The sequence below is a fragment of the Rhinopithecus bieti genome, unplaced genomic scaffold (genome assembly GCF_001698545.2).
Source record: "Rhinopithecus bieti isolate Rb0 unplaced genomic scaffold, ASM169854v2 scaffold_6380, whole genome shotgun sequence".
In the NCBI taxonomy this organism is placed as follows: Eukaryota; Metazoa; Chordata; class Mammalia; order Primates; family Cercopithecidae; genus Rhinopithecus; species Rhinopithecus bieti.
In genome coordinates, this window is record NW_016806642.1 from 12,633,885 (window position 1) to 12,661,594 (window position 27,710).

The 27,710-nt window shown below is 43.5% G+C and overlaps 1 protein-coding gene across 1 annotated transcript in view; it reads right to left on the bottom strand.

The window, feature by feature from the left end:
- Positions 1-10,050: 10,050 nt before the first annotated feature.
- Positions 10,051-27,710, bottom strand: part of C8A (complement C8 alpha chain) — a 64,204-nt gene continuing 46,544 nt past the window's right edge. The window contains exons 8-11 of the mRNA XM_017877262.1: positions 21,733-21,858; positions 20,417-20,574; positions 15,610-15,832; positions 10,051-10,708 (exon numbers count right to left, since the gene is read on the bottom strand). Of these exons, the coding sequence (XP_017732751.1) occupies positions 10,557-10,708; positions 15,610-15,832; positions 20,417-20,574; positions 21,733-21,858 (659 nt within the window). The 3' untranslated portion in view covers positions 10,051-10,556. The remainder of the gene's footprint in view (positions 10,709-15,609; positions 15,833-20,416; positions 20,575-21,732; positions 21,859-27,710) is intronic.

Consider the following 27,710-nt stretch of genomic DNA (forward strand, 5'->3'; position numbering starts at 1 on the left):
TAAACTGTTCCCTACCTCCCCCATGAAACTGTCTGTACATTCTACTTTGCTCACTTATGCTCTTGTGCAAATACCATTTTGGGGGTAGGGCAGAAGGCTTGAAGAAGAGAATAAGAAGACAATTTTTCTCTGGGCTACCAGAAATAAAATTTTAATTTTCTAGATTGTCAAGTGAGCATTTAAGCTTTATTTCTCTCATTCATTCCATCATATTAAAACATCCTGTAAGATTTTCTTTGCTCTTGGGCCCCTCCTGTCTGATTTAAGTACTTCAGGTGAATTTGTTGAAATAAAGTTGGTAGAGTAAAAAGCAGTTGGTTAAAGGTGAATTGGTTCATCCTATTGATTCAACCCATTGATTTTCAGCCAAACCATTTGCTTGGAGTTTACCACTGGGTTTGATGCTGGGGCCTGAGACCTTAACATATGACACCAAGCTTTGGTTACTGGCACACAGCAATCTCACCCAACCAGCTGTCTGGAATTGAGTCCATAGAACAGCCATCAGAAGGAGCTTCTATTGTACTGCTAGGGGTTCTTCCAGCAAGTTGTGGTGATCCTGCCTGCCTTCCTGCATCCCCGTGGCCCCTGCAATTCAGCTGACGGGTCTGGGCCCTTGTTTGGTTTAATATTATTGCTTTGCCGTCTGCTGTTATTTCAACAGGATAATCCAATAATGTTTTATCTCTTTCATTATACTGAAGCCGTATAATTTTCTTGAGTTATAATCTATCTTCTTTTAAGATTCCCTCGAGACAGGGAAGAGCAGTTCTGTCTTTGCTTGATGGGAGGCTCCCATGAAGCTGACACTAGCACGCTGAAGCGAGCGCTGCCAAATTAAATTCTGAATCTCAATCACAGCCACTGTTTCTAATGGGAAATTTGAGTTGATTATGGAGATGACAGCCCAGGTTCACATTTATTGCATTTAGCAGAAATTGTTTATCCTATTAAATACGGTCTTGAAGGAGCGACAATTGAATTTTGGAGCACGAGTGAATACCCGGGTGACGCCCAGGCATTGCTAAACTGCGTAATAATTATATTCTTATTTGTGGGCTGAACTTCCCCACGTGGCTCTTTCTGCAAACAAATGCATTTTGGAGGAGGCTGAAACATAATGCAAGAATTAAACAAAATAAATGCAAACTGTGCTTTTGGAAAATCTTGGCAACTGTGGCTTTCACTAGTGTACCGGTGAAGGAGCTGCAGCATTCAAGGGGCAGAGTCCAGGCAGGACAGTTTGGCTGTGGTCCTGGAAGCTTGAACACAGCACAAGATGCCTGGATGTGGGAGATTTTTGCATCCCAGAACATAAATCTTTGAAATGCTTTTAGCTCCATGTGCTTAATGTCCAAGTGGGAGGCTTTTCGTGTGACCTTGGACTAATAACATAACTTCTGTGGGAATAATAATTATTATAATTAGTTTAACAATAGTAATAATAATAATAGCTGCCAATTATAGAGTGCTTCCCAGTTTATGAAGTCTTTTAACCTACATTATGTTATTTAATCTTCATCTGAATTTCATAAGGTAGATATTAATATGATCATTGGATGACAGGTAGAGAAAGCTGCAAATGGAAACTCGATCCTTATGACTAATGAGTCAACTATAGAAGTCAGGATGGGATACAGAGGTCAGGAGAAAGAGCACTTGCTGGCAGAAAATCCAGATAGAAGGAAAAGTCATCTCTGTCTTAAAGAAGAGGACTGTGGCCTGCTCCCAAGTACTTATAAAAAAAAAGTCCTCAGGAGAAAGTGGGCCTGGCACAGAAAGCCCTTGAGGACATCAGCCTGGTGACCTTCACGATCTGCACCTTGGTGGAAAAACATACTGGTCATAGGATCTTGCACACAGCAGCCCCACCACTCGCCCTTCTGTTGAGGCCAATTCCTCACTCATCCTCCAGGTCTCAGCTATCTCTTCTTTCCTACAGCTGTCCTTGCTTCCATTAGGTTAAGAGAGAGATGTCTACTCTCTCTATTTTCATTTCACTCTGTACTTCCGCCATCATAATAGAAGTAAGTCTGAAAGTCTGAAAATAGAGATGATATTTCGTTTTATAGATTGAAGATGTCCTTAATGACATCATGTCTACTCACCAATGTTTCTAGACTTTGCAGACATTGTATAATTTACTTGCTGCTTATTCTTTCTCAAATATGGCATTCATGAAGTCAGGGACAGTATCTACTGTGCTAATATATCCCAACTTCTAAGTTTAGTGACTGGCATAAGTAGACCATCAATAAATAATTGTGTAACTAACGAATTAATGAAAGGAATAAGTAGGGCCTAGGGAAGAACTTTCTCATGCTGGTGAGAACCTTTAGTGAATTTGTGGTACATGACAGTGGTATCATGAGAGTAGGGGCAAAGCAACCCCGTGATAGGGGCAACCCATATAGTAGTGAAGGATAGGCACTTTCAACTGGCTTTGTGGGCAGCAGTGCAAGAGCAAAGTGAAATAAAAGGGAAGAAAAAACAGCTGATGTCATGAAGGGACTGATAATACCTGTTTGGAGGTGGTATTGTTGACACCTCCTGGGGACAGCCAGGAATCCCCAAGGAAGCTTTGCCAAGGAAGGGAACAAAATCTCCGCAATTCTTGGTGGAGTAAACCTGAGAAGCACATTGACAGGTTGATGAGAAAACCAAGGCTCAAGAGATTTTAAAAGGCCTGCCTACTATGTGGCAGAGGTAGGAAAGAGGAACTGAAAAAAATCATCTTGCAGCATTCTGCTTCACCCTCAGTGTTCTCATCTCAACATTAGTTTTAAACCTAGAATGGCCACAAAAAACCTAATGGCAACACATTAGCATAGTGCATATTAGGTCTTTGAGATTCCCTATTTATTGAATGTTGGCACAAATCAGATTTTTCTATGTTGTATTTTCTTCTTTGAGTTATCATTCTTAAATGTTAGGCCAGATTCCAATAATGAGGTATTCAGAAACTCAGGGATCTGTTTATGGAGATACTGGGGGTGTTGTCACAACCTCTTAGGCAAAACTGGAAGGACAGCATAGAGAGAGACCAAACAGCATAGTGCTTGGAAGCCAGACTGCTGATGTTTGAAATCTGGCTCTGTGACTTAATACCTTGTGGCCTTATACAAGTTATGTACCTGTCTGTGTCTCCATCTCCTCATTTGTAAGATGGGGATGGTGGCAGTGTCAGCCTCCTAGGGTGTTGTGAACATTATGTGAATTACTGCATTTAGAAGAGCACCCTGAACCTAGTAAGCATTCCATAATTAGCTATATCATTACTATCATCATTTCCAGGGATTTTCAAAACATCAACAAGAACCACAGGTTGGTTATTTTTTAAGTCATTTAAAACTGCTTTACAGACATTTCAGTGTAAAACCCACTATATCATACAAGAACAAAAAGACATAAAATAGCTTAGCTCCTAGGGAATGTCTTAATAAAGGACATGGATGATTTTTATATCCCAAGCTCTGGGTTATTAAGAAAAAAATGTATCAGCATAACAACTAATATTTGCAGAGGGCATTACCAGTTACAAAGAACTTTCACATACCTAATCCAGCTTAATCCTCTCAATGCCTGCAACAGGAAGGATTTATTATCTGCCTTTGACAGGTGATGAGACAGAGCCTTGGAGAACCTGAGTGATTTGCCCAAGACCACACAGCTTGAAAGCAGCAGAGCTCAGTCCAAGAGCTGCAGCCTCTGTCCTCATGTCTCCCACAACAGCAGAGGTAGATCCAGCTTCATCCGTAAGGCAAATGCCCACCTGCCTGTTTACGTAGCAGGGGTAGAGAAAGGCCCTTCATCTGACATCCCTGCAGCAGAGAAACTGAGCAGGTTTGGAAGGTTTTGCAATAGACAGGTGTAACACCCAACGCCATTACTTCCTAGCTGTGTGGTTTGAATCAAGTCACTTTTCCTTTCTTGGCCTCAGTGTCCTCATCAGAAAATGAGACTGTCAATCTTCAGGGCACAAGTATGAGGATTAATATTCTTGGGTGCTGAACAAAACAGTCCTGCCTAACTTCTGCCTCTTTTTACCCTGCCTAGCATCTGTCTCTTTGGGCAGGTGGATGCATTTCACCAAAAGAAGAACGAAAAGAAATAGTGATTGCATTTGCAGTGAGGAATTCTCAGAGGATTGTCAAAGGGAGTCAAGCGGCTAGTCTGACATTCACCTCTGTGTAGGAGGCCATGCCGGAGCCTGGGTACTTCCATTATCCCTATTGGCTGCATCCACCAGTTATCTCGAGTCTACACCTTGCAACCCCAGGTGTCCCTTCATCCATCATTGGCCATTGTTTATATTCACTCCTCCTTCCCTCACCACCTCCTGCCAGATGACTCCTTGTTAATAAGCCAGTTTGCTCACATCCTGAAAACTATCTGATTCTGGCCCCTTTTATCCCAAACACCGTCCATCCATCAAATGCTTGCTCCACATGCTTGGTTAGGAAAATGGGAACTGGGGAGGGAGACAAATCATAGATAAAACTTTTTAGCTGCTATCTCTAAAGAAATAGAATGGATAAATAGATCTGTCAGACATGTATCATGCCACTGGTCAGCAGAGTTCATTTGTTATAAACAGGTTAGGATGGGAAGATTTATCTCACATTTTAAGCTGTTAATATAGAAGGGAAACATATTTTCCTTTATCTCTCCCAGGGGAAATCCTAAGACCGTGAACGAGAAATTTTTTAACTCAATTTGATGGACTTCCCTTCACTAAGGTGAAAAAGGTGGGCTCTGTCTTGATTTTGTGCAGCCTTCAGGAACGGTGTGGGCTCGGCTGTCCTCTGACATACCAAGAAGGTTGCAGGACTCAGGAGTCCTGTGAAAGTGTCTTTCATTAGGTTTCCTCTCACAAGTTTCTGCAGGCTAGACACTAAAACCGTTCTAGAGTCTTTGCCTCCAGGACAGAGAAACCAGAGACAACAGCAGCCAACAAACTTTCCCTGGAAAATTCCTATGTACAAAGTATGATGCTAGGTGCTAGGGCTTCAACGGTAAATAGGATTCCCCACTTGCCCTGCAAGAAGTCACTGGGTGGGGTAGACACACAACTAGGCTACAGGAATGGAGCATGGAAAGTGCTGGAATACAGAGCTGTGTGAGGGAGGAGGACCTGATAAAGTGTGGGGTAATGGAAGCGGTCATGGTTGGTTTTCTGGATGAATGGACGCCTAACCTACACCCAGGAAAGTGCTGGTGAGGGGCTAGGAGAAGATGAGAGCTGAGAAGTGGGAGTGGGGTAGTTCTTCCAGGAGTAGTATGTGCAAAAGCTGGAGGCAACAGAAGGCCTGACCTATTTGGGGAACTAAATTGGAAATAGTTCTTGAATTCAATAAATGTTTACTGAATCCCTACTAAGGCTAAATACTTTTTGATACTGGGGATCTAACCATGAAAAGGCTTGCTTAATAATGGGAGGAGTCACACTGTCTTAGTCGTGTCAGACTGCTATAGAAGAAGACAATCAACTGGATGGCTTAAACAACAGACATTTATTTCTCACAGTTCTGGAGACTGGCAATTCCAAGAGCAAGGTGCCAGCCCATTCAGTGTCTGATGACTCACTCTTTCTGATTTGCAGACCACTATCTTCTTGTTGTATCCCTCACATGGCAGATTGCAGAGAGAAGCAAGCTCTCTGGTGTCTCTCCTTATAAGGGCACTAATCACATCATGAGGACTCCATCTTCGTGACCTAAGCACTCCCAAAAGCCCCACCTCCCAATACCATCCTATTAGGGATTAGGATTTCCACATAGGCATTTGGGGTTACACAAACATGCAGTCCATAACATATGAGAAGAAAAAAAGAACAAATAAATAAATCTATAATGTCAGGTAATGGTAATTCTGTATGAGAAAAATAAATGAAAAGGGTGAGCCTCTTTACACAGGGTGGACAGATAATGTCTTTGCAGAGGTGACACTTGAGCAAAGACTTGAATGAAATGAGGAAGTGAGCTGTGGATGAGCTCATTTAGATGGTGAGCATCTCAGGCAGAGAGGACAGCAGGTGCAAAGGTCCTGAGGAGGGGAGGGCCTGGTGTGCATGAGGAATGGCAAAAGGGCCTGCATGACTGGAGCAGCATCATTGAGAAAAGAACTGAAGGGAAGGAAATGAGAGGGAGCCAAGGGCTAGTTACACAGATCTTTGTTCCTCACGTCAGGTGCAATAGATTTCTAGCACAATTGGCTCATAGAGTCTGAACGGAGAAGTAAAGGTGGAGGGGTACAACAGCCTCAGAGATGTGCTTTATGAATCCAGTTTGAAATTCGTGGCCTTTATAACAATAGCTGTGGGCTTGCTGAAAGCCCGAGAGTAGCCCAGGGTAATCAGGAAAGGGGCTGTCTTTAGGAATCTCCCTGGGACCCAGCACTGGCTACCCTCAGGAAAGGCCCGGTGACCAAACTGGAATTCCAAACTCAGTCATCTCCAGCCTGACAAACTCCAGCACCATTACCCAAAGAGCTGAGCAAAAATTGCCCCACACTCTATCTCCTGGTTTTCCAGCTCTGTCACTTGGCACCATTCCCCTGCACAATCGGGTCCCTCCTTCTGCTTTCTTTGATGCTCCAACTCTCATTGTGTCTGAGATTCTGCTGGCCATGTCCTGGCTGCCTGCCCTGCTCCCACAGCTGGTCATCCCCGACAGGTCCCTGGACTTCCTGCTGCCTGGGACCTATTGCCATTGTTCACAGTTCTCCTTTACCAGACTGCATTCTTCCAGGGATGGGACCATGTCTGATCCTTTTCTGAACCTCCAGCACCCAGCATGGGGCCTGCACAAGAGATCTCCGAGAGTATTTTGCCCATTTCTGAAGTGAAGGAGTAGCACCATAAATTTTCTTCATGCCATTGCTCTAATCCATATCACACCCCCCTCCTCTCACGGCACTCAATGGCTTCACTTTGCCATCTCTCATTTCTGCAATGTGGCTTTTGAAGCCTACGCTTTCTCTCTGTCCATTTTCTTCACCCTAAAGGCATATAGTTCAGAAGAGATTCATTGAGTGCTGAACTCTTTAGATCTTCCTTGCTCACAAAGAAGAAAAAAAAGAAAAAAGCCTCTCCTTATTGCTTTTTATTCTGTCATTAATTTACTTTTCAAAAGACACCTTGTCAAGCTGAAGATTATATCTTTAAACCATGTATTTACACCCACTACCTATAAAACCTTAGATTATAGATCTTCTTAAAAGACCTAAGGGAAAATGCATTGGATGAGCTTTATGCTTTTTGCTTTGTGAGAGCCATTCTTGAAGAGGGAAAGCTGCTGATGTAGTAAAGGGTTGCTATGCTTGAAACTGCCACTGTATTTTAATTTTTAAAGCTCCTGGGGATGTAGCATCCTCAGAGGAGTGGGACAGGTGCTGGCTTGGCTTCTCTGGCTCAGAAGATAGGAAGATGGCATTGCTCAGCCGGTGGTTTTGGCTCACAGATGATTCAGGCAATTACTTAATCTCAAAGTTCTCATCTTTTGCCCAGATTACTACACTTACCTCCTGATGAGCCTCCCTGCCTCCGGTTTCTCTCCCTCCCCTGTGCCCCACACACTATTCTCCAAATCCCTCCACCGACAGAGGGAAGGGTGGGTGGAGGAAATGGAAGCATGTGTTTGACGCATTCAAACCCTGGCCTGCTCTGTGGCCCATGAGGCTCAACCTTGCTGAGATTCAGTTTATTGGCTGCACAATAGGACACAGAAAACAAACCTTAAGAGATCTTGCATAGGAGTAGTTAAAATAGCACAAATAACTTTGCTGTCTCTGCCTTTTTGTTTTGTCACAGACCCCGTTCCCCATGCACATATAATGATTTCTCCACTCTCAGGAGCCTCAAACTTGGCTGCACTTGGAATCACCTGGGGAACTTTTAAAACTAAGGATGTCAGGCCAGGCACAGTGACTCACGTCTGTAATCCCAGCACTCTGGGAGGCCGAGGCGGGTGGATCACCTGAGGTCAGGAGTTCGAGACCAGCCTGACCAATATGGCGAAACCTCATCTCTACTAAAAATACAAAAATTAGCTGGGCATCATGGTGGCGTGCACCTGCAGTCCCAGCTACTGAGGAGGCTGAGTCAAGAGAATTGGTTGAACCCCGAAGGCAGAGGTTGCAGTGAGCCAAGATTACACCATTATACTCCAGCCTGGAGACTCTGTCTCAAAACAAACAACACCAACAAAAGAAAACCCAAAAAACTACGAATGTCTGGTCCCTAACCCCAGTGATTAAGATTTAATTGGTTTGGGGTGCAGCCTGTAGACATCAGGGTTTTAAAAACTCCTCAGGTGATTGTAACATACAGCCAAATTTAAGAACCACTGTTTTTAGGTCATGATCAAATGCTCTCTTTAAAGTGCTCACGTGGCCTGGTCAATTTGGCCCTTGGTCACTTTCTAGCATGAAACTGCCACTACTCAGTAAATAAAGAATGTAAGTTAATTATTAATATAAGTTAAAAAGTAAAAAGCAAATTAATGACAGGATGGAAGGCAATAAGAGAGTCTTTTTTCTTTTTTCAGACAGAAGATCTAAAGAGTTCAGCAATCAACTTCTAAATCACATTCTTTAATTAATAATAGTCTTAATAATGATGATGATAAGGGTGAGGCTAATAATGTCCTGTATGACAGGCATGGTGCCAAGTGTTTTATACGCCTTATTTTATTTACATGCATTGTTTTCCCCACTCCCCATTCCTGACACATATGCACCTGCACACACCCCCAATTGTCTTTCTCACTTTCAGACTTTGTCTCATGCTGAATTTCTGTCTGAGAGATCTCCTCCCTGTTTGCCTACTTGAAAAGTCCTTCAGGGCCTGGGGCAAGCCCCATGCCATCCACAATATACACACTCATGGAAAGGTAAATCTCTCTCCCACCTGGCCTCCTTCAGCACTTATTTTGTGTGCTACATATTTTAGCATTAACTCAACAATTAATTTCCCTAAAGCCTCCTCTAGTTGTTTCGCATACATAATTCTTATTCTTACTTCAACAAGATTGAGAACTCTGGAATGACTTGAAGCATCAATATATATGTTAGTCATCAGACATTTCTTGAGTACCTACTATGCACTAGGATTGCAGATTTGGCCTTCAAGGAGCTCACAATCTAATACAGGAAACTGACGGATAAACAGAAAATTCAGTGCTACCTAAAATGTTCTCTATTTGAGGCATGACTGGAGTGCTGTGGGATTCTGAGGCTGGCTGGTATGATTGGCCTCCCCTAGAGATGGGTCAGAGAAGGTGAATTGATAGTCACTAGTTGGCCTCTTCAAATCCACTCTCCACTCTGGGAGGCTGACCAATGTGCTCCTCATCTATGAATTGACTCTTCAATTCATTCACTTATTTAATCACAGCTACTTACTAAGTCTCTGCTACATTTAAGGCAAAGCCTGACCTCAGGGGCTACAGTGCTAAACAAAACAAACTTGACTTCTGCCCTCAAGATTATTATCTCTTAGGAAGAGATAGATCTTAAATAGTCACAGGAGATGTGGGGTTAAATATATATGCTATGATCTGAACATGGTCCCTTCAAAATTCAAATGTTGAAATCCTAACCCCAAAGTGATGGCATGAGGAGGTGGGAAATTCAGAAAGTGATTAGGTCATGAGAATGGAGCCCTCATGAATGGGATTAGTGACCTTAAAGAAGGGACCTAAGAGACTGCCTAGCCTCTTCTACCATGTAAGGACACAGCAGTAAGACAGTCCTGTAAAAACTAAGAAGTGGGCCCTCACCAGACACTGAATCTGCCTTGATCTTGGACTTCCCAGCCTCCAGAACTGTGAGAAATAAATTTCTGTTGTTTATAAGCCACCTAGTTTAAGGCTTTTTGTTAGAGCAGCCCAAAGAGACTAAGATAATATAATTACTAGTTATGAAAATTGCAATGAAGGAAAAGAAGTGTTCCATGAGAAAATAATTAGAAGAAATGTCACATTTGTGGTAAGAACTTAAGGGAACTAGAGAGATTAATTGAATTAATAAATGAGTTCAAATGAAGGAAAATTGAAATAACTCAAGTCAATTTTTAATATTTTTCTCATTATTTCAGAGTGTCTGCTTACCCTACCAATTAATAATGTTTCCATGAAAGAACAAATATTGTTATCAAAGAACTAAGAGAATTCTCATCCTACTTTGTTTAATTGGGCATTGATTGTTTGAGGTGTCTGCTTGCTTTGTCTCTAACATCCTGTAAGTTCTCTCTGGTCATGGATTGAGTTTTCTCAGTTTTCTATTTTACTTTATTTTTTTGATGATCCAAGGTGCTGTGAGCAGGACAGAGCTTTTAGTTAACAGTCAACATCCAGTTGCTGAATAAAATAATTGAGTTTCGTAAGTAATAGAATAGTTGGCTGTAGAGAGCAAAACCTAGTCTTAGGCCTGGAAGCTGGCAGAACAAAGAAAAAAGTGTGCTGATTTGCATTGTCTCTCAGTTGAAAGAAGTCTTTATCCAATAGTCAGTGCAGGGGCGATCCACAGCATCTGGTCCAGCCTGTGCTCAGAGGCCCTCAGCAAGCCTGCGTTTGTACTTTCCGCCCTGGACACGAGGCCCCTCCATTCTGAGGCGCAGGATTGTCACACTCTCTTCTCCTTTCCTGGGTGCCTGTTCTGCACACAGACCAGGAGCTCCAGCAACTCCAGCTCCCATCTGCTTTGGCTCCTGTGGAGAAAGTTTCCCAGGGAGGAGGAGGTTAGCATATGGTTAGGAAGGAAGTGCCTGTCTGGTGACGAACAGGGAGGGGTGGGTGGGACCCTTGGGAGACGGACTGGCCTCCCCTCCTTTGGTTGACTGCAGCTTGTTGGAGGTACCTACGGACAAGGCACATAGGGTCTTTGCTTCTTTGCTAGCCTGAATGTAGCAAGGGCAGTTTCACTGTGGAGACCATGGCAGACAGGCTTTTAATTGTCCCTGGGGGCACTGTCAAGGGGGTTGCAGAGCTGCTACTGAGGAGGGAGGGCCATCCTGTTACCTGAAAGTTGTCTGCAATCCCTCCTTGGGGAAATGCCTTCAGGTAGCAAACCAAGACCTCTGTGCTCACTGCCGTGCACTTAATTTGAAACTCTGGATGGAGTGAGAAGAGGCCACTGGGAGCCCATCTCATGAAATTGGAATCCGCCGTTCCATGGAAGATGGATAGCGGAGGGAGGCAGAAGGTGTGCTCCGTTGGAAGAATGACACAGAGTCACTGGAGGGTGTGGAGAACGGGGAGCACCGCCCCGCTGGGGAGTCAGAGAAAAGGTTTGGCCGGGCACCTCCCTGGAGAGGATTGCTAAGCTTTTGTATGAGGAGCTGCAAATCAAACCCCCTCAGACTCTGGCAACAGAGGCACAGAGGGTGACTGGCTCTCTGCACAGAGCATCTGAACACATGCACTGACCATGGACTATCTGGAAATCTAGCTCAGAGAATTGCCTAGCCTGGGGCTCGGCCTGAGTTTTGGACGCTATCATATGAGAAGGATGGACTAATCCAATGGGTATTTTTCAATCATTATTTTTTTCATCACAATTTCATTTTTCCTAAATGAAATCTTACGTGGACCCCAACCTCGAAGTCAGATGAAAGTGGAGCTGCTCTATTTGAAGCTGGATGTCTGTCAGGCTCGCCCTCCTCCACTGGGGCAGCTCTGAGACCCCAAGGCTCCTCAGATCACAGTGTGAATATCATTGGATTGGATTATCTCCAAGTTCCTTCCAGCTCTGTAATTATACTCCCTGATGGGGCAGCCACAGCAAGGTTCTCTGTCTCTTTCTCCCACCTCTGTGCCTTGGTCCCCATAGGCAAAGGTTTGCTGGGAAAATTCCCAGGGACTGTAATGGGCCTCCATGGAATTTGACTGCCCTGCCTCCGACTTCCTTGCCAGCCCAGTTTCCATCAGGCTGAAAGTTCAGTATGATAGCCCCAAGGCCACCTGATGTCCACACCTTGCTTGGAACCAGGTTGATGGAGTGCCTGCAATGAACTAAGTGCACTGCCTGCAACTGAATGCAGGAGGAATGGGATCTTGGGAGCAGCCCTCTGTCTCATCCCTTCCTGCAGATCATTACGTAATGCCCACACCTTCTCTGATGCCCACCATGTGTGCAGGTGTCTCAGCCTGCCTGCCACTGAGCCTGCCACTGGACAATGGAGAGGCACGTCTGGGTAGCCCACACTCCCTCTTCTCCTTGTCTCTATGCTGTGTGGACAGGGATCCTAGCAAGTCACTGGTTCTGAGCGCCCTTGAAGTGCTATAATTAAATTACTCTGGCAAGGCTCACATCTGTTCCTTTAAGCCAGGCCAGGTTGATAACCATGAACTGGTATATACCCCACTTTCCACTCCCCAAGATGATACTTACTGAAGTTGTCTCAGATCCTCTACTCTCATTCCCCCAAATTTCCTCACTCTTAGGATGTGACTCAGTAGGGTGTAATGGTTAAGAGATTGGGTCCCGGGTCCAAATCCTGGCTCTTTCATTCCCCAGCTAGGTGACCTTGAGCAAATTATCCAACCTTACTTCTGCCCTGGTTTCCTCATCTGTAAATTGGGACTCATAATAGCATTTATGTCATAAGGTTGTTGGGAAAATAAATGAGTTCATATACATGCTGCTATAATGGCTGTTACTAATAAGGCTTAGTTATTTTTTCTGTTTATTGATCTTTGGTCCCCTTGGGAATGCTGCCTGGCCAATGGGAAAATGGCGGCTGCAACTCAGTCCTTACCCTGCTTGGGAAGTCAGGAAAGCCCTGGACCCTTGAGCTGTGCTGTATCAATCCAGAGTGGTTATCTTTTTCTCTCCCAATTCACCCACATACCAGGCAGTGCCTTTTTTCCAGTTCTCACAAGGAAACTGGAATCTGCAGTTCCATGGAAGATGGAACTGGCCCTGGGAGTTGGTCTCCTTGGTTTGTATTCTCTGCAGGCTCCTTCTTAAGGTCTTTGGCTTTCACTCACCCTCTTGGCTTATCTCCCACAGGACACAGGCAGCTCAGATTCTATTCCCTTTTGCCACCAAAGGAGGAATTTGAAGAAGTAACAACTCAGAACAATCCTCTACTAATGAAACATCCCACATGAAGCTGTCTCATCTTTTTCTTATTATAATAGAGCCTACCACGAGTGTTAACTAGTTTAATCCTCAACACAATCTTTGAGAAGGTTCCAGTATAATCTCATTTTAGAGGGTATGCCCAGATGGAAATTGGCAGCTTAGCAATTAAAGATCTGGGCTGAATGTGGTGGCTCACGCCTATAATCCCAGCACCTTGGGAGGCCGAGGCGGGCAGATCACTTGAGGCCAGGAGTTCGAGACCAGCCTGGCCAACATGGCAAAACTCCATCTCTAGTAAAAATACAAAAATTAGCCAGGCATGGTGGCGCATGCCTGTAGTCCCAGCTACTCAGGGTAGGGGTGGGGGAGTGCGGGCTGACGTGGGAGAATTGCTTGAACCTGGGGGGTGGAGGTTGCAGTGAGCCGAGATCACGCCATTGCACTCCAGCCTGGGTGACAGAGTGAGACTCCATCTCAAAACAAAACAAAACAAAACAAAAAACGAAAGATCTGTTTGATACCTGAGCTATGCTATCCTGCCTCCTACTTAGAACTACTCTCCCAAAGAGGAAATAATAAATCACCATCATCTCATTTTAAAACCAGGTCTACTGCATAAAGATCCCCTTGTATCCTAAAGAAATTGGTATTTGTGGTTTGAAGCTTAAAGTATTTAAATTCAATTTTGTATTTAAAGATTTTAAGCTTCAAACTACTGACTGCTCACCATGTTGCTATCCCTTGTTTGGGTCAGAGACTCAGAGATTCTGGGGGTAGGAAGGACCTTGAGGCTGTCTTGCCCAATCATCCCTTGGAAGAATAAATCTCTTTCATTGCAATTCCCTGAAAAGTGGTCATCTATCCCCTTCCCTCACTCCTGCCACAGTACATGCAGAAGAAAGTCCTCCCTCATTAAGCCCTAATCCCTTTGCTATAGCTTCTCTCCTTTAGTCCTACAACCTAATCTCAGTGGCCATAGAAAACATGTCCTCCCATATGGTGGTTTATATGAGACTTGTCCTTCCTGAGTCTTTCTTCTTCATGCCAAAAGTTCCCAATCTTTCCAGATCTTCTTAGTACATAGGTTTGAGCCTTCCCACTTCCCTGGGTTGCCTGCTTTGCTTTGCCACTATCTGGTGAAATGTGACACCAAGAACAAAGATCTTGGTATGCCAGAGAAGAATCTTATCCTGGACTCCTGACTTCTGTTAACCCATCTTTCACTATTGGGCCATCTGTATCAGGCTCCCACTAACTGAACTGGGACTAATGGTTGGCCTGTTTCTTTCACATGGCCGTTGGGCCACATGGCTTCAGCTCCCTCCACCCTGTGCTTCAACTGTTTGTTTTCTGGAGTCAATTGTAATACCTTGGGTTTGCCCATCCAGACTTCTTTGTTTTTCCCTTTGTGTTTTCTTCATTGCAATAGCCAATTTAGGTTAATGTATACATTGATTAGGTAGCTGATACATTTTGCCATCATTTTCATATAAACAGTTTCATATGCCTGAAAAATTGGGAGCTTAGGAACTGGAACATGCATAGAGACTCTTGGGGCTAAAAGGGAACATAGATGAGAAAGCTAAGCCCCAGAAAGACGTGAATAATCAGTGTCTCAAAGTGACTTAGTAAAGTGTCTGGGGTGCACATCCACATCCTCAGACTTCTTTATTTTTAAGTGATGGACTTTTAATGCTTGTTTGATGACTTTCTTCCCTGGTACAAGTTGGTTCATATCGCAGCTATCTGCGTTTAAACTTTCCTTGCCCAAATCTTGTTTTTAGTCATAACTCCTTACACTGAAATGACAACTACCTATCTCTTTCAGTGAGTTGAATTGTGCTTCCCCAAAAGATATGTTGAAGGCAAACCCTTGTTACCTGTGAACATGATATTATTTGGAAATAGGATCTTTGCAGATGAAATCACATTAAAATGAGGTCATGCTGGATTAGGGTGGGCTCCAACCCAATGACTGGTGGTTCTTATAAGAAGAGAAACAGAGTTATAGAGGGAAGAATGCCACATGAAGACAGAGGCAGAGACTGGAGTGATGCATCTACAAGCCAAGAAATGCCAAGGATTGCTGACAACCACCAAAAGGTAGGAGAGGGGCATGGACCACACACTCCCTCAGTCTCTGGCAGGAACCAACCTAGCCAACACACCTGACTTTGGACTGCTAGCTTCCAGAAGTCTGAAACAATATACTTCTGTTGTTGTAAGCCACCTAATTTGTGATGAATAAACTAGGAAACTAGTTTATTCCTCCATAAATGAATCCTGGTGTCCATAAACAACTTGGTGAAAAACAGTTCTCATCTGAGAAAAGGTCTTGATGGCAAGGACAAAGCACAAGAACTATTAAGTGTGATGGATGATTAACAGAACTCTCAAGGGTGGCTCCTGGGTAGTGGCTAGGAGGGCTCAGAAAGGAGGGCCTGGGAACCCCAAAAGTCCTTTCTGCACTGGCCCCTTTGAGCTGGGCCAGGCTGGAACTGGGTGGGGATGCACAGACCTTACCTTCTGTCTGTATTTGCTCACAGGCAGGGCCCAGGCGACCCAGGCGGCACTGGCACCTGCAGCTGGTGCCCTCGAGGATGGGCACCCCATTGTTGAAGCAGGGCCCACATCGGCAGGTGTTGAATTCCATCAGATACTGGTCCAAGGCGTGGCGCAGATTCTGGGACTTGGCCTCCAGAGGCCCCAGGCTTGTGTGCCGCAGCACCTCATGAATAGGCTGCATCTGTGGGCACAGAAAGAACACAGCGCCCCTCCCTGGGCTCTGTCTACTTTCCCAGAGCCCAAGAACCAAACATCAACCTTCTGGAAGGCCTGATACATGCCAGGCACAGACACAGACACAGACACTCAACTTATCCCACCACCTTGGATCCTCACAGCCACTCTGTGACATAGGCACTAAACAAACTCCTCAGCTCCCAGCGGAAGAAAGGGAGACTCAGAGTGTTTAAGTGACCGGCTCAGAAACACACAATTATTAAGAAATAATAATGAAGATCAGGTTTAGAGAGGGGCAGTTAAAAGTCCAAGGTCACACAGCTAGGACGTGAGACACATTTACTTAGCTTTTACCATGTGACAGGCCTTTCCCCTATATCATCTCCCTTAATGCTCACAATAATTCTGGAGCAATGTGTACATTCCTCACGAGAATCACCTACTTAACTCTGAAACCTGTGCACTCCCAATCCCAAGTGAGCTTAGAAGTTATTTGTGCCAACTCATCTGCCCTATCTACAATGTTTAGGAAGCAGGAAAAGTATGTTTTGATTGTCAGCCTTCAATGAAGGAATTAATAAAATCCTTGACAGGTAGTGTTGTTGTCATTGCTGAGCAATTCCCCTAATGGTGTAACTGTGGCAGCTACATGTGGCTGGGTAGGGGTTATTTACAACTGATGCAACCCATTCCAGGCATGACCATAGTTCAGGGTTTCTCAACCTTGGCACTATTGCGTATCAAGTTGGATAATTCTTTATTGGCAGGAGTGGGCTGTCCTATGCATTGTAGGCTGTTTAGCAGAGTCCCTGTTCTCTACCCTCTACCTGCCAGCAGCCCCCTTCCAGTTGTGAAAACCAAAACTGCCTCCTGACTTGCCAAATATTCCTTGGGGAAAACAATTGCCTCAACTGAGAAGCAGTAGATGAAGCACAAGGAGCAATGAATCTGGAGCCAGAAAACCTGACTTCAAACCCCAACTACCCTGCTTCCAATTGTGTGATCTTTGGCACATGACATACAGAGCCTCCTTCATCATCTGTAAAGGGAGAACAGTCATCGCACCTTCCAGGATTATTGTGAGGATTAAGGGAGATGATATAGGGGAAAGGCCTGTCACATGGTAAAAGCTAAGTAAATGTGGCTCACTTTTCAGTTATGTGGCCTAACTGTCCCTGTCTAAGTCTAAGCTTCATTATCTAGAAAATGGGAATAACAATTTCCAGATTTCTTATGAGGATCTAAAGAAGTACTGAATGTGAGATACTACTGTACAAGGGACGAATGACAAAAAAAAAAGCACCATTTTTGTTAGTTGAATGTGATAATAGTAAACAAACAAACAAACAAGCAAAAAAAAACCCAAACTCTGTGTTTTTCAAATTGCATGTACATATGGTTATCTGCAGCATGCTTATAATGTTACACATTTTAATACACTCATAAAAGGAAGGAACTTCTCTAGATCTCTCATTTTAAGGAGAGGAACCTGAGGCCCCCCAAGGGGAAGTGATTTGCCAAGGTCACAGAGCAAGTCAGCAGTAGGACTGAGCCACACTATGGTAGTCTCACTTCCCTGGAAACAGAAATCAACTAAGGGCACTGGCAATCACTTTGACTGAGTTCCTGGAAGTGTGTACAGAAAGACCTGTGGCAAACAGACTTTGGCCTGTGGTCAAGGGCTGAGGTTGAGGTCAGCAGGCAGGTAATATCAGGACTGGTAGGGCCCCCAGCCAAGCGGAGAAAACCCTTTACTGGAAGTTCAGGGAATTCAGTCCCATTGTTAGGAAGTCAGCGTAGAATAGGCTGCCCTTTTGGCCTGGTCAAAGATGACTCTTAGTTCCAGGGAAGGCCAGGACCATTAAGCACGTGGAGGTCTCTTTGACTTTCCAGTGGGGCTCAGCACCCAGTTCCCTACCTCAGATCTCTCCCTCCCAGGAACCACAGGAAGAGAGAAACTACTCCATAGGGTGGACTGGTGGAGTTAAAGGAGGGGAGAGAGTTGGAGAAAAGGGGTCTTAGGATGTTAGAGCTTGAAAATGTATTGGCAATGATCTTGTTCCCGTTTTGCAGATGAGAAAAAAGAGATGGGCGGATCACGAGGTCAGGAGATCGAGACCATCCTGGCTAACACGGTGAAACCCCGTCTCTACTAAAAAATACAAAAATCTAGGCGGGCGAGGTGGCGGGCGCCTGTAGTCCCAGCTACTCCGGAGGCTGAGGCAGGAGAATGGCAGGAACCCGGGAGGCGGAGCTTGCAGTGAGCTGAGATCCGGCCACTGCACTCCAGCCTGGGCAACAGAGCAAGACTCCGTCTCAAAAAAAAAAAAAAAAAAAAAAAAAAAAAAGAAAAGGAAAAAGACTCAGGGGTCAAATGATACAATATAGCAACATAAAATAACACATAGTAATATATCACACAACACAACATAGCAAAATAACATAACACAAACGTAACATAACAGGACTCCTACATTCAAGATCTTTAAGTACTGTGCTATAAATAAGCACTGCTGAACTCTGGAGGATATGCAAGTGAATAAGATGCTGTTTCCACTCTGAACATCAGGCTCCAAATAACACTTACCTGGTCCACTTGTCTGTAATCTCTCTCTTCTTCAAATCATCCTTTATTTCCCTGTGAGCATTCTCTTTTTAAAGCACAGTGCTGGCTGTGTTACTTCCCTGCTGTAAAGCCTGCCCGAGGCTTAATGCATGGAGTCCGAACTTCTCGGGGGCAACATGAGTTGTGAAGAGACTGAGGATGTTAGTGTCAGTCAAACATGACTCGAGTTGGACTCTATCATTTGCCAACTTTGAGATATTGTGCTGAACCTGTTTCTTCAACTGACATTTACTAAGTAACTTCCGATCTCCTGAGTCTTGTGACATATCTCTATGTGATAGAGCAGGAAACTGAGGCTCACTGAGGGAAGTAACTTGTCAAAGGTCACACGTTGAAAAAGCAGCTGAGCTCCGACCTAAATTATGTCTTTCCCCTCCCTCCTACCCAACCCTGCCAAAGTCTGGGCTCTTTTTTCCAAAAGACTGTAGTGGTCTTCTCCAAATGATGACCCTCAGTCTTCCCAGGGAAGTTTTTCTCAAGGCAAACACCAAGTTCCCCTCTTGCTTGTGAAAGTTTATATATTATTCCTGATATCAATTTTACAGTTTTTGCTCAAATCACTAATAGCTTGATGATATCAATTTTCAAACTCTATGTGAATTACAGTTGCGTGAAAATGGTCTCTTACTTATTGAAGAAGAAATGAAATTGAGGTTAATCCATCTGACCTCTTTCTTCACAGAAACCAGGGTATTAGACTAGACTTCTAGGTTTAACTATAGGTAACTACAGGTATATGTTTTAAGAGGAGGACTATATCCATATCTGGGATTTTAAGTATATGTAGAAAAATAGAAAAGGGTAGGGAGAAAATGGATGAGAAAATTATGATCTTTTGTTTCAAAGTCTAAAATGCAGTCTTATTTTGAATGGACTACACTGCGTATTGACAGAAGTAGTTTGGCAACTGCTAGAACAATTACTTCCTTTGTGGTTAGAATAGAGTTTTCCATACTTTGTGAAGTTAAGCATTTAAGGCAAAGTTTCTCAACTTTGGCATTATTGACACTTGAGGCCAGATATTTCTTTGCTGTGGGGTCTGTTCTGTGCATGGAAGGACGTTTAGCAGCATCCCAGGCCTCTGCCTCCTGGATGCCAGTAACACCTGCTTTGCCCCACTGTGGGTGGTGACAAAATATCAAAACATCTCCAGACATTGCTAAATTTCCTCTGTGGAGCAAAACTGCCCCTAGTAGTTGAGGGACACTTCTTTAAGGGAGGTGCTAGGACAGAGAGAAGTGAGAATTGGGTATGAAATCTAAAGATCTGAAATCCAAGCATTGCCACCTCTGAGCTCTATGACCTCAAACATTTTCACTTGATTTTTCAGAGCCTGTTTCCTAAACTTTTTAATGGGAGGGAATAGTATCTATGCCAGAGGTTCCTGCAATGGGGAGATGAGATAACTTTGGAGCATGGTAGCAAATTGCTGCCTGGGTCCAAGTCTAACCCACAGCTTATTTTTGTATGGCCTTTGAACTAAGAATGACCTTTATCTTTTTAAAGAGATTTGATGAAGAAGAGAAAGAAGAAGAACTACTACTACTAATTTGTGTATCATAGATTGCATGTGTCCCACAAAGCCTAAAATATTTACTCTCTGACATTTTACAGAAAAGTTTGCCACCCCCTAATGTAACCCATGTGATTTTTAAAGTCTTTTATGTATAAATAAAAATCACAATTTGCCTAATGTGAACTCATGCTGAGGAACTTCTGGGATAAGCAGTGTAAAACTGGTCACTGACCACATCGTCAGTTTCTGATCCTTGCTCTCCCGTGGCCCGGGTCTGAAGTCATGCACTCCCTGGAGTCAGGCACAAGCAAGGCCACTAGTTCAGTGTGCCGTTACATTTAATCTTGTTCTTTGATGGGCTCATAATAAGAAATATGAAATGATCTGGTCTGCTTCACTTTCATTCCTCATGGACGTAGAGTTTCTTCAGCTGCGAAAAGACTTACCTCAAAATCGATAACAACAGGATTATACTTTAATGACCTCCCCCAGGAACGGTATGTAATGGTGCTCCTGTTCTGTGCCAAGCCACCACTCCAGCCAGAACTGCCACCTCGTACCCGAGAAATGATGTCTTCCACAGCCATGGCCTTCCTGGCCCTTTCTGCCATCAAGAGGATAAACTGCATTAGCTCATTTCCCAAAAAGCCCAAGGACTGGTTGACAAATCCCACTAATGAGATTTGGAAGAAAGGTTACATGTTTTCTTTAGATGTTTACCATTCTTCTACTCTTCTTGGTTAGCTAGCAGGACAAGGCAGAAGAGAAGGACCAAGACTCAAGAAATAGTCCCATCCTCTGGAGTGGAGAAACACTATGAGGACAGCCTGACCCACATGGAGGATAAGGGGGACAGGAAATGGGTGGTCATTCATTTTTTCATTCATTCGCTAATTCATTCATATGTCAAATATTTACTCAGTACCTGCTATATGCGAAATAGGTTCAATCAAATATTATAGGTGCTATAGATGTTACTATAGGACTCAATGGGGGCACAGCGAAAGAAACTAGTCAGCTATACAGTAGGAGGTGTGGGAGGCAGTCAGGAAGAAAGGTGAGTTGTCTACAAAGGTAAGTGAGTATTTGCCAAGTAAATGAAGAGAGGATAGAAAGAGAGAGGAAACAATTTGACTTAAGGCCTGGAGTTACAGGTAACCTAACACAATGGGAATAGCTTGAATCTGTTTAATATCTATTCCACCCACTACATTATAAACTTCTTCATCATCCCTGTATCCTCTGTGTCTCCCACTTGGGGAAGAAAATCTCAATACCTGTTTGATAAATGGATGAGTAAATGAATACATGAACACCAAAACTGACTTGTTCAGGAAATGCCATAAAATATTCCTGTACAATCACTCTCTAATAATTATTCTTTGTGCTTGGACTCGATAACCATATTCTCTCTCAACAGCCGTATTTCCTTCCTCTGAACTGTAATATGATGGGCCTTCATTTAAACAGCCCATTTTCCAGATGCCTTTCATTCTAGTTCTTACTTGGATCTTTGTCTAACACTTGAAATCTAGGAGCGTGCCCCATATAAAAGTAAGTACTTCAAAGGTTATTTTAAACCCATGGTAGATTCAAAATAGAGCCACTGCGGGTCATTGGTTTGGGGTATTTGGCACCTATGCAGTCTGATCTTTGAATAAAATGAAATCAACTGGGAAAAAAACATAGCTTCCAAGTCCCAGTGTGTGTCCAAAGGAAAGCCTGGCTTCTCTTTTTGGGAGATCTATTGCTAAACACTTGCCAGTTTTGCCATCTCCAAATTTTTTACAATGGTCTCCTGATAAACCTCCATCAACATTTATTCCACCTTCATATTGAATGCCCAAGGAGCCTCCAAAACATGTCATGATATCTCTGCTGGTAATACCTGCAACAGGGACACAGAGAAACACAAAATGCTGAGTTATTAAAAGACACTTGACACGGTACAACTATGTCACAGTAGTAAAAGCTAGCTTCATGTTTGGAGTCCAAAAGGCCTGGGTTGAAAGCCTGGTTCTTTAATCCAGTTTCAGTTTTCTCTTCTGCATGGTTCCAACCAAAATAATTCTTGAAATGAGAAGAGATATGTGTTGCACATACTAGTTGGTAAAAAATGCTAGCACTCTTTCTTTTGACCATTCTTTATTGAGCCACCTTGAGGCAACAATTCTATCTCATCCATCTGCATTTGCCCCCATGCCTACCTCGGCACCCGGGCCATGATGGACACCATTACTCTGAACTTTTGAACATATTTGCCCCTACTATAAATGCCTCTCCTCCTCCCTTTCCATCATCTTTCCAAAGACCACTCTTCCACCCATCATCTCTCCAAAAGCTTCCATTCAAATGTCATTTACTCCATGAACCATTTTTAGATCTGAATAATTCCCTCTTTTTTCAGAGCTACCAATGTCCTCTGTGCCTGAGTGATCGTCTTCATCACAATTCTTTTTGTCCAGGTCCTCTTTGCACCGCAGAGAGGCCAAAGTCTTGCTAGAAGATGAATGGATCACCATGGAAAGTTTACCTGCCCTTCAGACCCCATAAAGACTGTCAGGCCCACATTAGCCATATCTGTATTTGTCTACATCTGAGGACCCACTGAGGAACTGACTTTTGCAGATGAGGAAAATAATTCTTAAAGCAGTAAAGCCACATTGCTATGTAAATAGATAGAGCTGGGTTTCCAATCCTAGGTCTGCCTGGCAAGATAAAACTAGATAAATAGACTGGAGGGAAATTGACCATGCTACAGAGTCCAACCTTTTCGGTAGCTAAAGGAGTTTGTATTTTGAGACATCACTCCCTTAAACTACAACTATACAAAGTAATTATTTCCAGTCATACTGTTATTCTGTCAATCATAAAAGAAAAATAATTTAGACCTGTCATTCAATTGAGCTAAAGATTAGATTCACTATTTTCAAGGGAGTATTGAGCATCAAAGTTTATGTGCCTGTGTCCCCATTAAACAGCAAACTCTATGAGGTCAAGGACTTGCATCTAATTCACCATTGTCTTGCTAGCATAGCAATGTGGTGTGTGCCGTGTTCAGTAAGTACTTTCAGAATAAATGATTGATGAATTTTTAAAAAATGAGTAAATAAATGAATGCCCTGAGTCCTTTGGTAAGGGTTTCTGATGGAAGGAAACTTAGAAGTCATAAGTCCTAAATTCAAATTCCAGTCACTAACACCCTGTATGATCCTAGGAAAGGCCCATGATCCCAGTGGGCCTCCGTTTCCCATTTATGGAAAGAAGAGGTTGTCATCTCCAAGACCCCTTTCAGCTGCAGCCCTTTGTGACTCTTTGGATATCAGTTTCTGAGTCACTCCTGAGCTGAAAGTGCTTGTTGAAAGTGATGCTCTGAGCACTGGCACTCAACACTGAGCAAAGGGCTTCTTCTGCCATTTCCATTCAAACACTTTTAATTTTTAATGCATTATTAATTGGGGGAAGATTTAGCATATTTAATTGTTTTGATTAAAAAATGCTTCAACGGTGATAAACAAAAGTGGATGAAAAGAATTCACGGGTAGAAGCCAGAGTGATTATTTTGGTGGATGGTGGAGTGCTGCTGAATTAAAGCGACAGGACAGGCTAATTAATGGGGGCTGGAGGATGCCTGTGGTGTGATTATGCCCATAAAAGGTCTGGCGACAGCCTGCCACGTGCTTCTGGGAGAAGAAAAATTCCAGCCTGACTTGAAAAGCACGACTTGACTGCAGAGATTTGCCATCTAAGGACCCCAAAGTGGGTCCCAGCCAGCAAGGGGAGTCTGTGACTTACAAAGAATCATAGAACCTGAGAGCCCAAGCACTCTGAGACACTTAGCTCATACTTTTCATTTATAGTTGAGATGCCTGAGGTTCATGAAGGTTAATTATATTGCCTAAGGCATACAGTTAAGAAACGGTGAAGCCGAGATTCACGCTCAAGTCTGTCACGTTTAGAAGCCTGTGGTATTTTCACTAATCTCAGTTACTGCCTCAGACAAAAGAATTCTGCCATCTGAGAGGAAAATGTAGTAAGCACCTACTGTGTACCATCTCCAGCATATCGCATATTGGGCAATGTAGACACCTTGAGAATATAACTAATGTGAATATGATGTAAATCTGCAAAGCTAAGGTCCTGCCCTTGAGAAGTCAGCAGGTTAGGGGCCATGTCTTAAATGAAGACCAATCTATATCCCGAGAGTTTTTTGTTTCAATATGTCAGGGCTAGAAAGGAGTCTCTCAGAGGCTGTAAGAGATGCCAAAATCAGAGCTGTCTACAGAGACCCTGTGGGAAAATGACACTAACAAGTTGGGGTCGGGGCAGAGGAAGTCAAACCTGGTACCAAAATCCAGGAGTTGAAACTGGCGTTGGAAGCCAGGACTCAGAACCAGAGAGACAAACAGAAAGAGTTGGGGGTGGGGGTCTGAGGTGAAAGGAACAGAGACAGGTCTGGAGCCATTGTAGAGAACTTGCCCAGATAGGTGTGTAGTATGGATAGACTGACTATATTCATGGAACCAGGCAATCCTCTGCCATTGCTCCATCCCATCCCATCAGGCTGCACTACTTAGGCTTAATTTTGGACCAGATCAAACTGCAGTTTGTTTGGGGCTTTTGAACTCAGTGAGCTCTGGAGTTGATCAGTCCCAACCCAGGCTATACACTGAGATCATCTGGAGTGCTTTTGAAAAATATAGGTAACTAGGCCCAACCTCTATCAATTCTAATTGCATATTTCTATGAAATCAGGAATGTGTTTTTTGGACAAGTATCCCAGATGTTTCCTCTTCACTGGATCTTGGATCAGATGTTGAGTACGGTGGTCCTACAGAGTATCTCGGGTGGCTTGCCACAGGACTCTGGCATCCCATCTCAGTTGATGCCTTTGTCAATGCCTTGGATATGGACTTAGTAGCCAGTTCCGTCATATCTACTTAGAATAAGAACTACAAGAAGCCAAGGATAATTCAGTTAAAGAAACAGGATCCAAAAAGCCCTCAAAAGGCTGGGTGGATACACTGACCAAGTGTATTAGTTTGTTCTCATGCTGCTAATAAAGACATACCCAAGACTGGGTGATTTTATAAAAGAAAGAAGTTTAATTGACTCACAGTGCAGCATGACTCGGGAAGCCTCAGGAAACTCACAATCATAGCAGAAGGGGAAGCAAACACGTCCTTCTTCACATGGCACCAAGAAGAGTGCCAAGAAAAGGGGAAAAACCCCTTATAAAAACACCAGAACTCATGAGAACCCATCCATTATCATGAGAACCACAAGAGGGTAACCACCCCCATGATTAAATTATCTCCTGCCAGGTTCCTCCCATGACACGTGGGGATTATGGGAACTGCAATACAAGATGAGATTTGGATGGGGACACAGTCAAACCATATCACCAAGCATAGCAAAATGAAACTGAATTGGGAAAACTTTAACATCCTACCCTACAGACAAAACACCAAATGAATAAGCACAGTAGCAAATAGACACAGCTTAGCAGGAGAACAAAAGAAAAGGCCTTAGAGTTTTAGATTACTCCCTGCTCAGTAGGGTAATGAAACCAGGGTACAAATTATAATTAGTAAAACGAAGGAGAAAATAATCTCACTCTCCTCTCCATAGGTTAGAGAAACTCAGAGCTGTGTGCAAAAACACTTTAAAAAAATGAAATAAGAAAATATGATTTTCTTCATTGAACATTATCCAGCCTTTAAAAAGAAGGAAACCCTGCCATATGTGACTATACAACCGAACCTTGAGGACATACTGCTATGTGAAATAAGCCAGTCACAGAAGGATAAAGACTGCCTGATTCCACTTATATTAGATATACCAGTAGTCAGATACATAGAATCAAAGGGTATCATGGTGGTTTCCAGAGGCTGAGGGCAAGAGGAAAGGTAGAATTATTAATACAACTATCTTGTATAATCTCAATTATACAAGATAAGATATGAGAGCGACATGTCCCTATAGTTAACAACACTGTATTGTACTGTTAAAATTGGCTAAGAGGGCAGATGTCATGATAAGTATTTTTACCATAATAAAATTTAAACATAGGGAATTATCAGAGAAGAATAAGCATGAGGGTGAAGATGTTCAGAGTCACATCCTTTTGAAAATATTAGAGGTGACTAAGGATGTTTACCTGAAGAAAGGAAAAAAGATTTCTCTTTAAGAAAGACCAGTAGAACTGGATTAAACGCTCCAGAGAGTTGTCTTGAGGAAGAAGAATTAGGTTTATTTGTGTGGTTGCAAGGGCAAGAACTAGGACCCAAAGGCCAAAAGCTACAGGAAGGCAAGTTTAGGCTTAGCATAAGGTCGATCATTATCACAGTCAGAAGTCAAGCAGAGATGAGGTGTTCCAGCAGGCAGTGAGCTCTCACCATTGTAGGAGACAAAGCTGAGGCTGGCTGTTTGCCTGTGAGGGTACAGTAGGGTTTGAAGGGTAGAAAGGACCAGTGATCTTTTAAGGTGACCTCTAATGTCATGATCCTGAGACTTTAAGAACACAGCGGAACACTTTAAGAACATTTGAGACAACTTTGATAAGTACCTAATGATGTTTTACTGTGTTAGAGCTAGCTGAGAAATAAGGAGGACTCAGGAGAGTGCTTGACCTCTGTGAGTTGAGAGTCAAGTGTGGGGAAATGGACAAGGAAACACACAATTATTGTAGTGTTGGGGGAGGACTCTGATACAGGGCAGCAGGGTCAGGGAAGGTGTCTGTGGGGGTCAGAAGAAGGAGCGAGAGACCAGTAGAACAAGTAGGGATTAGCCAGACAAAGCTAGGAGTACAATGGGAGATGAGGGAGACCCTGCAGAGGGCTTGTTTCCTCAGCAGCAAGATTCTACTCAGAAAAGCCAATGTGACTTGAACTCCAGAGTGGGAAAGAGAGAGATGCAAATCAGGTGAGATCCCTAAGGAAGTACAGACGTAGTGGGAGGCTGGGTTGCTTCGCAGTCTAGTCTGGTCTCAAGGTGAGCTGTTTCTGTGGCTACTTGCCAGGCTAGGAGCCAAAAGGATATGTGTCTGGCCACCATGTCTTCTACTTGTTTCCCACATGGTCTTGGCTGTGGTGCAGGTGGGAGAGCTGCCCTCACACCTCCATGGAGCTGCTGCATGTCTACAGCTCTCAGGCAGAACCAGGCAGCTTGATTTCCAAGGTGCCAGAACACGGCAAGTCTGTCATTCCTCAGATTAAAAGCATTAGGTGGAAAACAGCAGGTGTAGTGCATTATTTATCTCTTCACAAAAAACAAATACCATTCATGTTGCTATGATTTATCTGCTACATTGCTTTGCTATATCGGTTGCCCCCAAAGACAGCCTCAGAAGGGGAAAGAGAATCTAATAGTCTATTTTCTATCATCACATTGGAAAGATGATTGGAGTCTGCGGCTGGGCTAGTTGGGAGGTGTCAGCTAACTTACCTGTCCCCTTTGTGTTTCTGTTTATTCATTAAAACTCACACTTCTTCCCAAACACCTGAGAATAAAATGAGTACCTCGGTGCCTTTGCAGGTGCTAGAAAATCCCTTTATCTCTTTCACTGAGCTTCTCCCACTCAGCTCCAGACAGCCTTTTCTTAATCCCCAAGGGCCCTGTATCTAAGCCCTCAGTGTTTCCCTGTGCTTCTCTCCAGCATAGTATTTATCTCACTCTAGTAATTGTCAATTTCTTGGTCTGTTCTTCCTATAAGACTATAAGCTTCTAAGTCATCTCTTA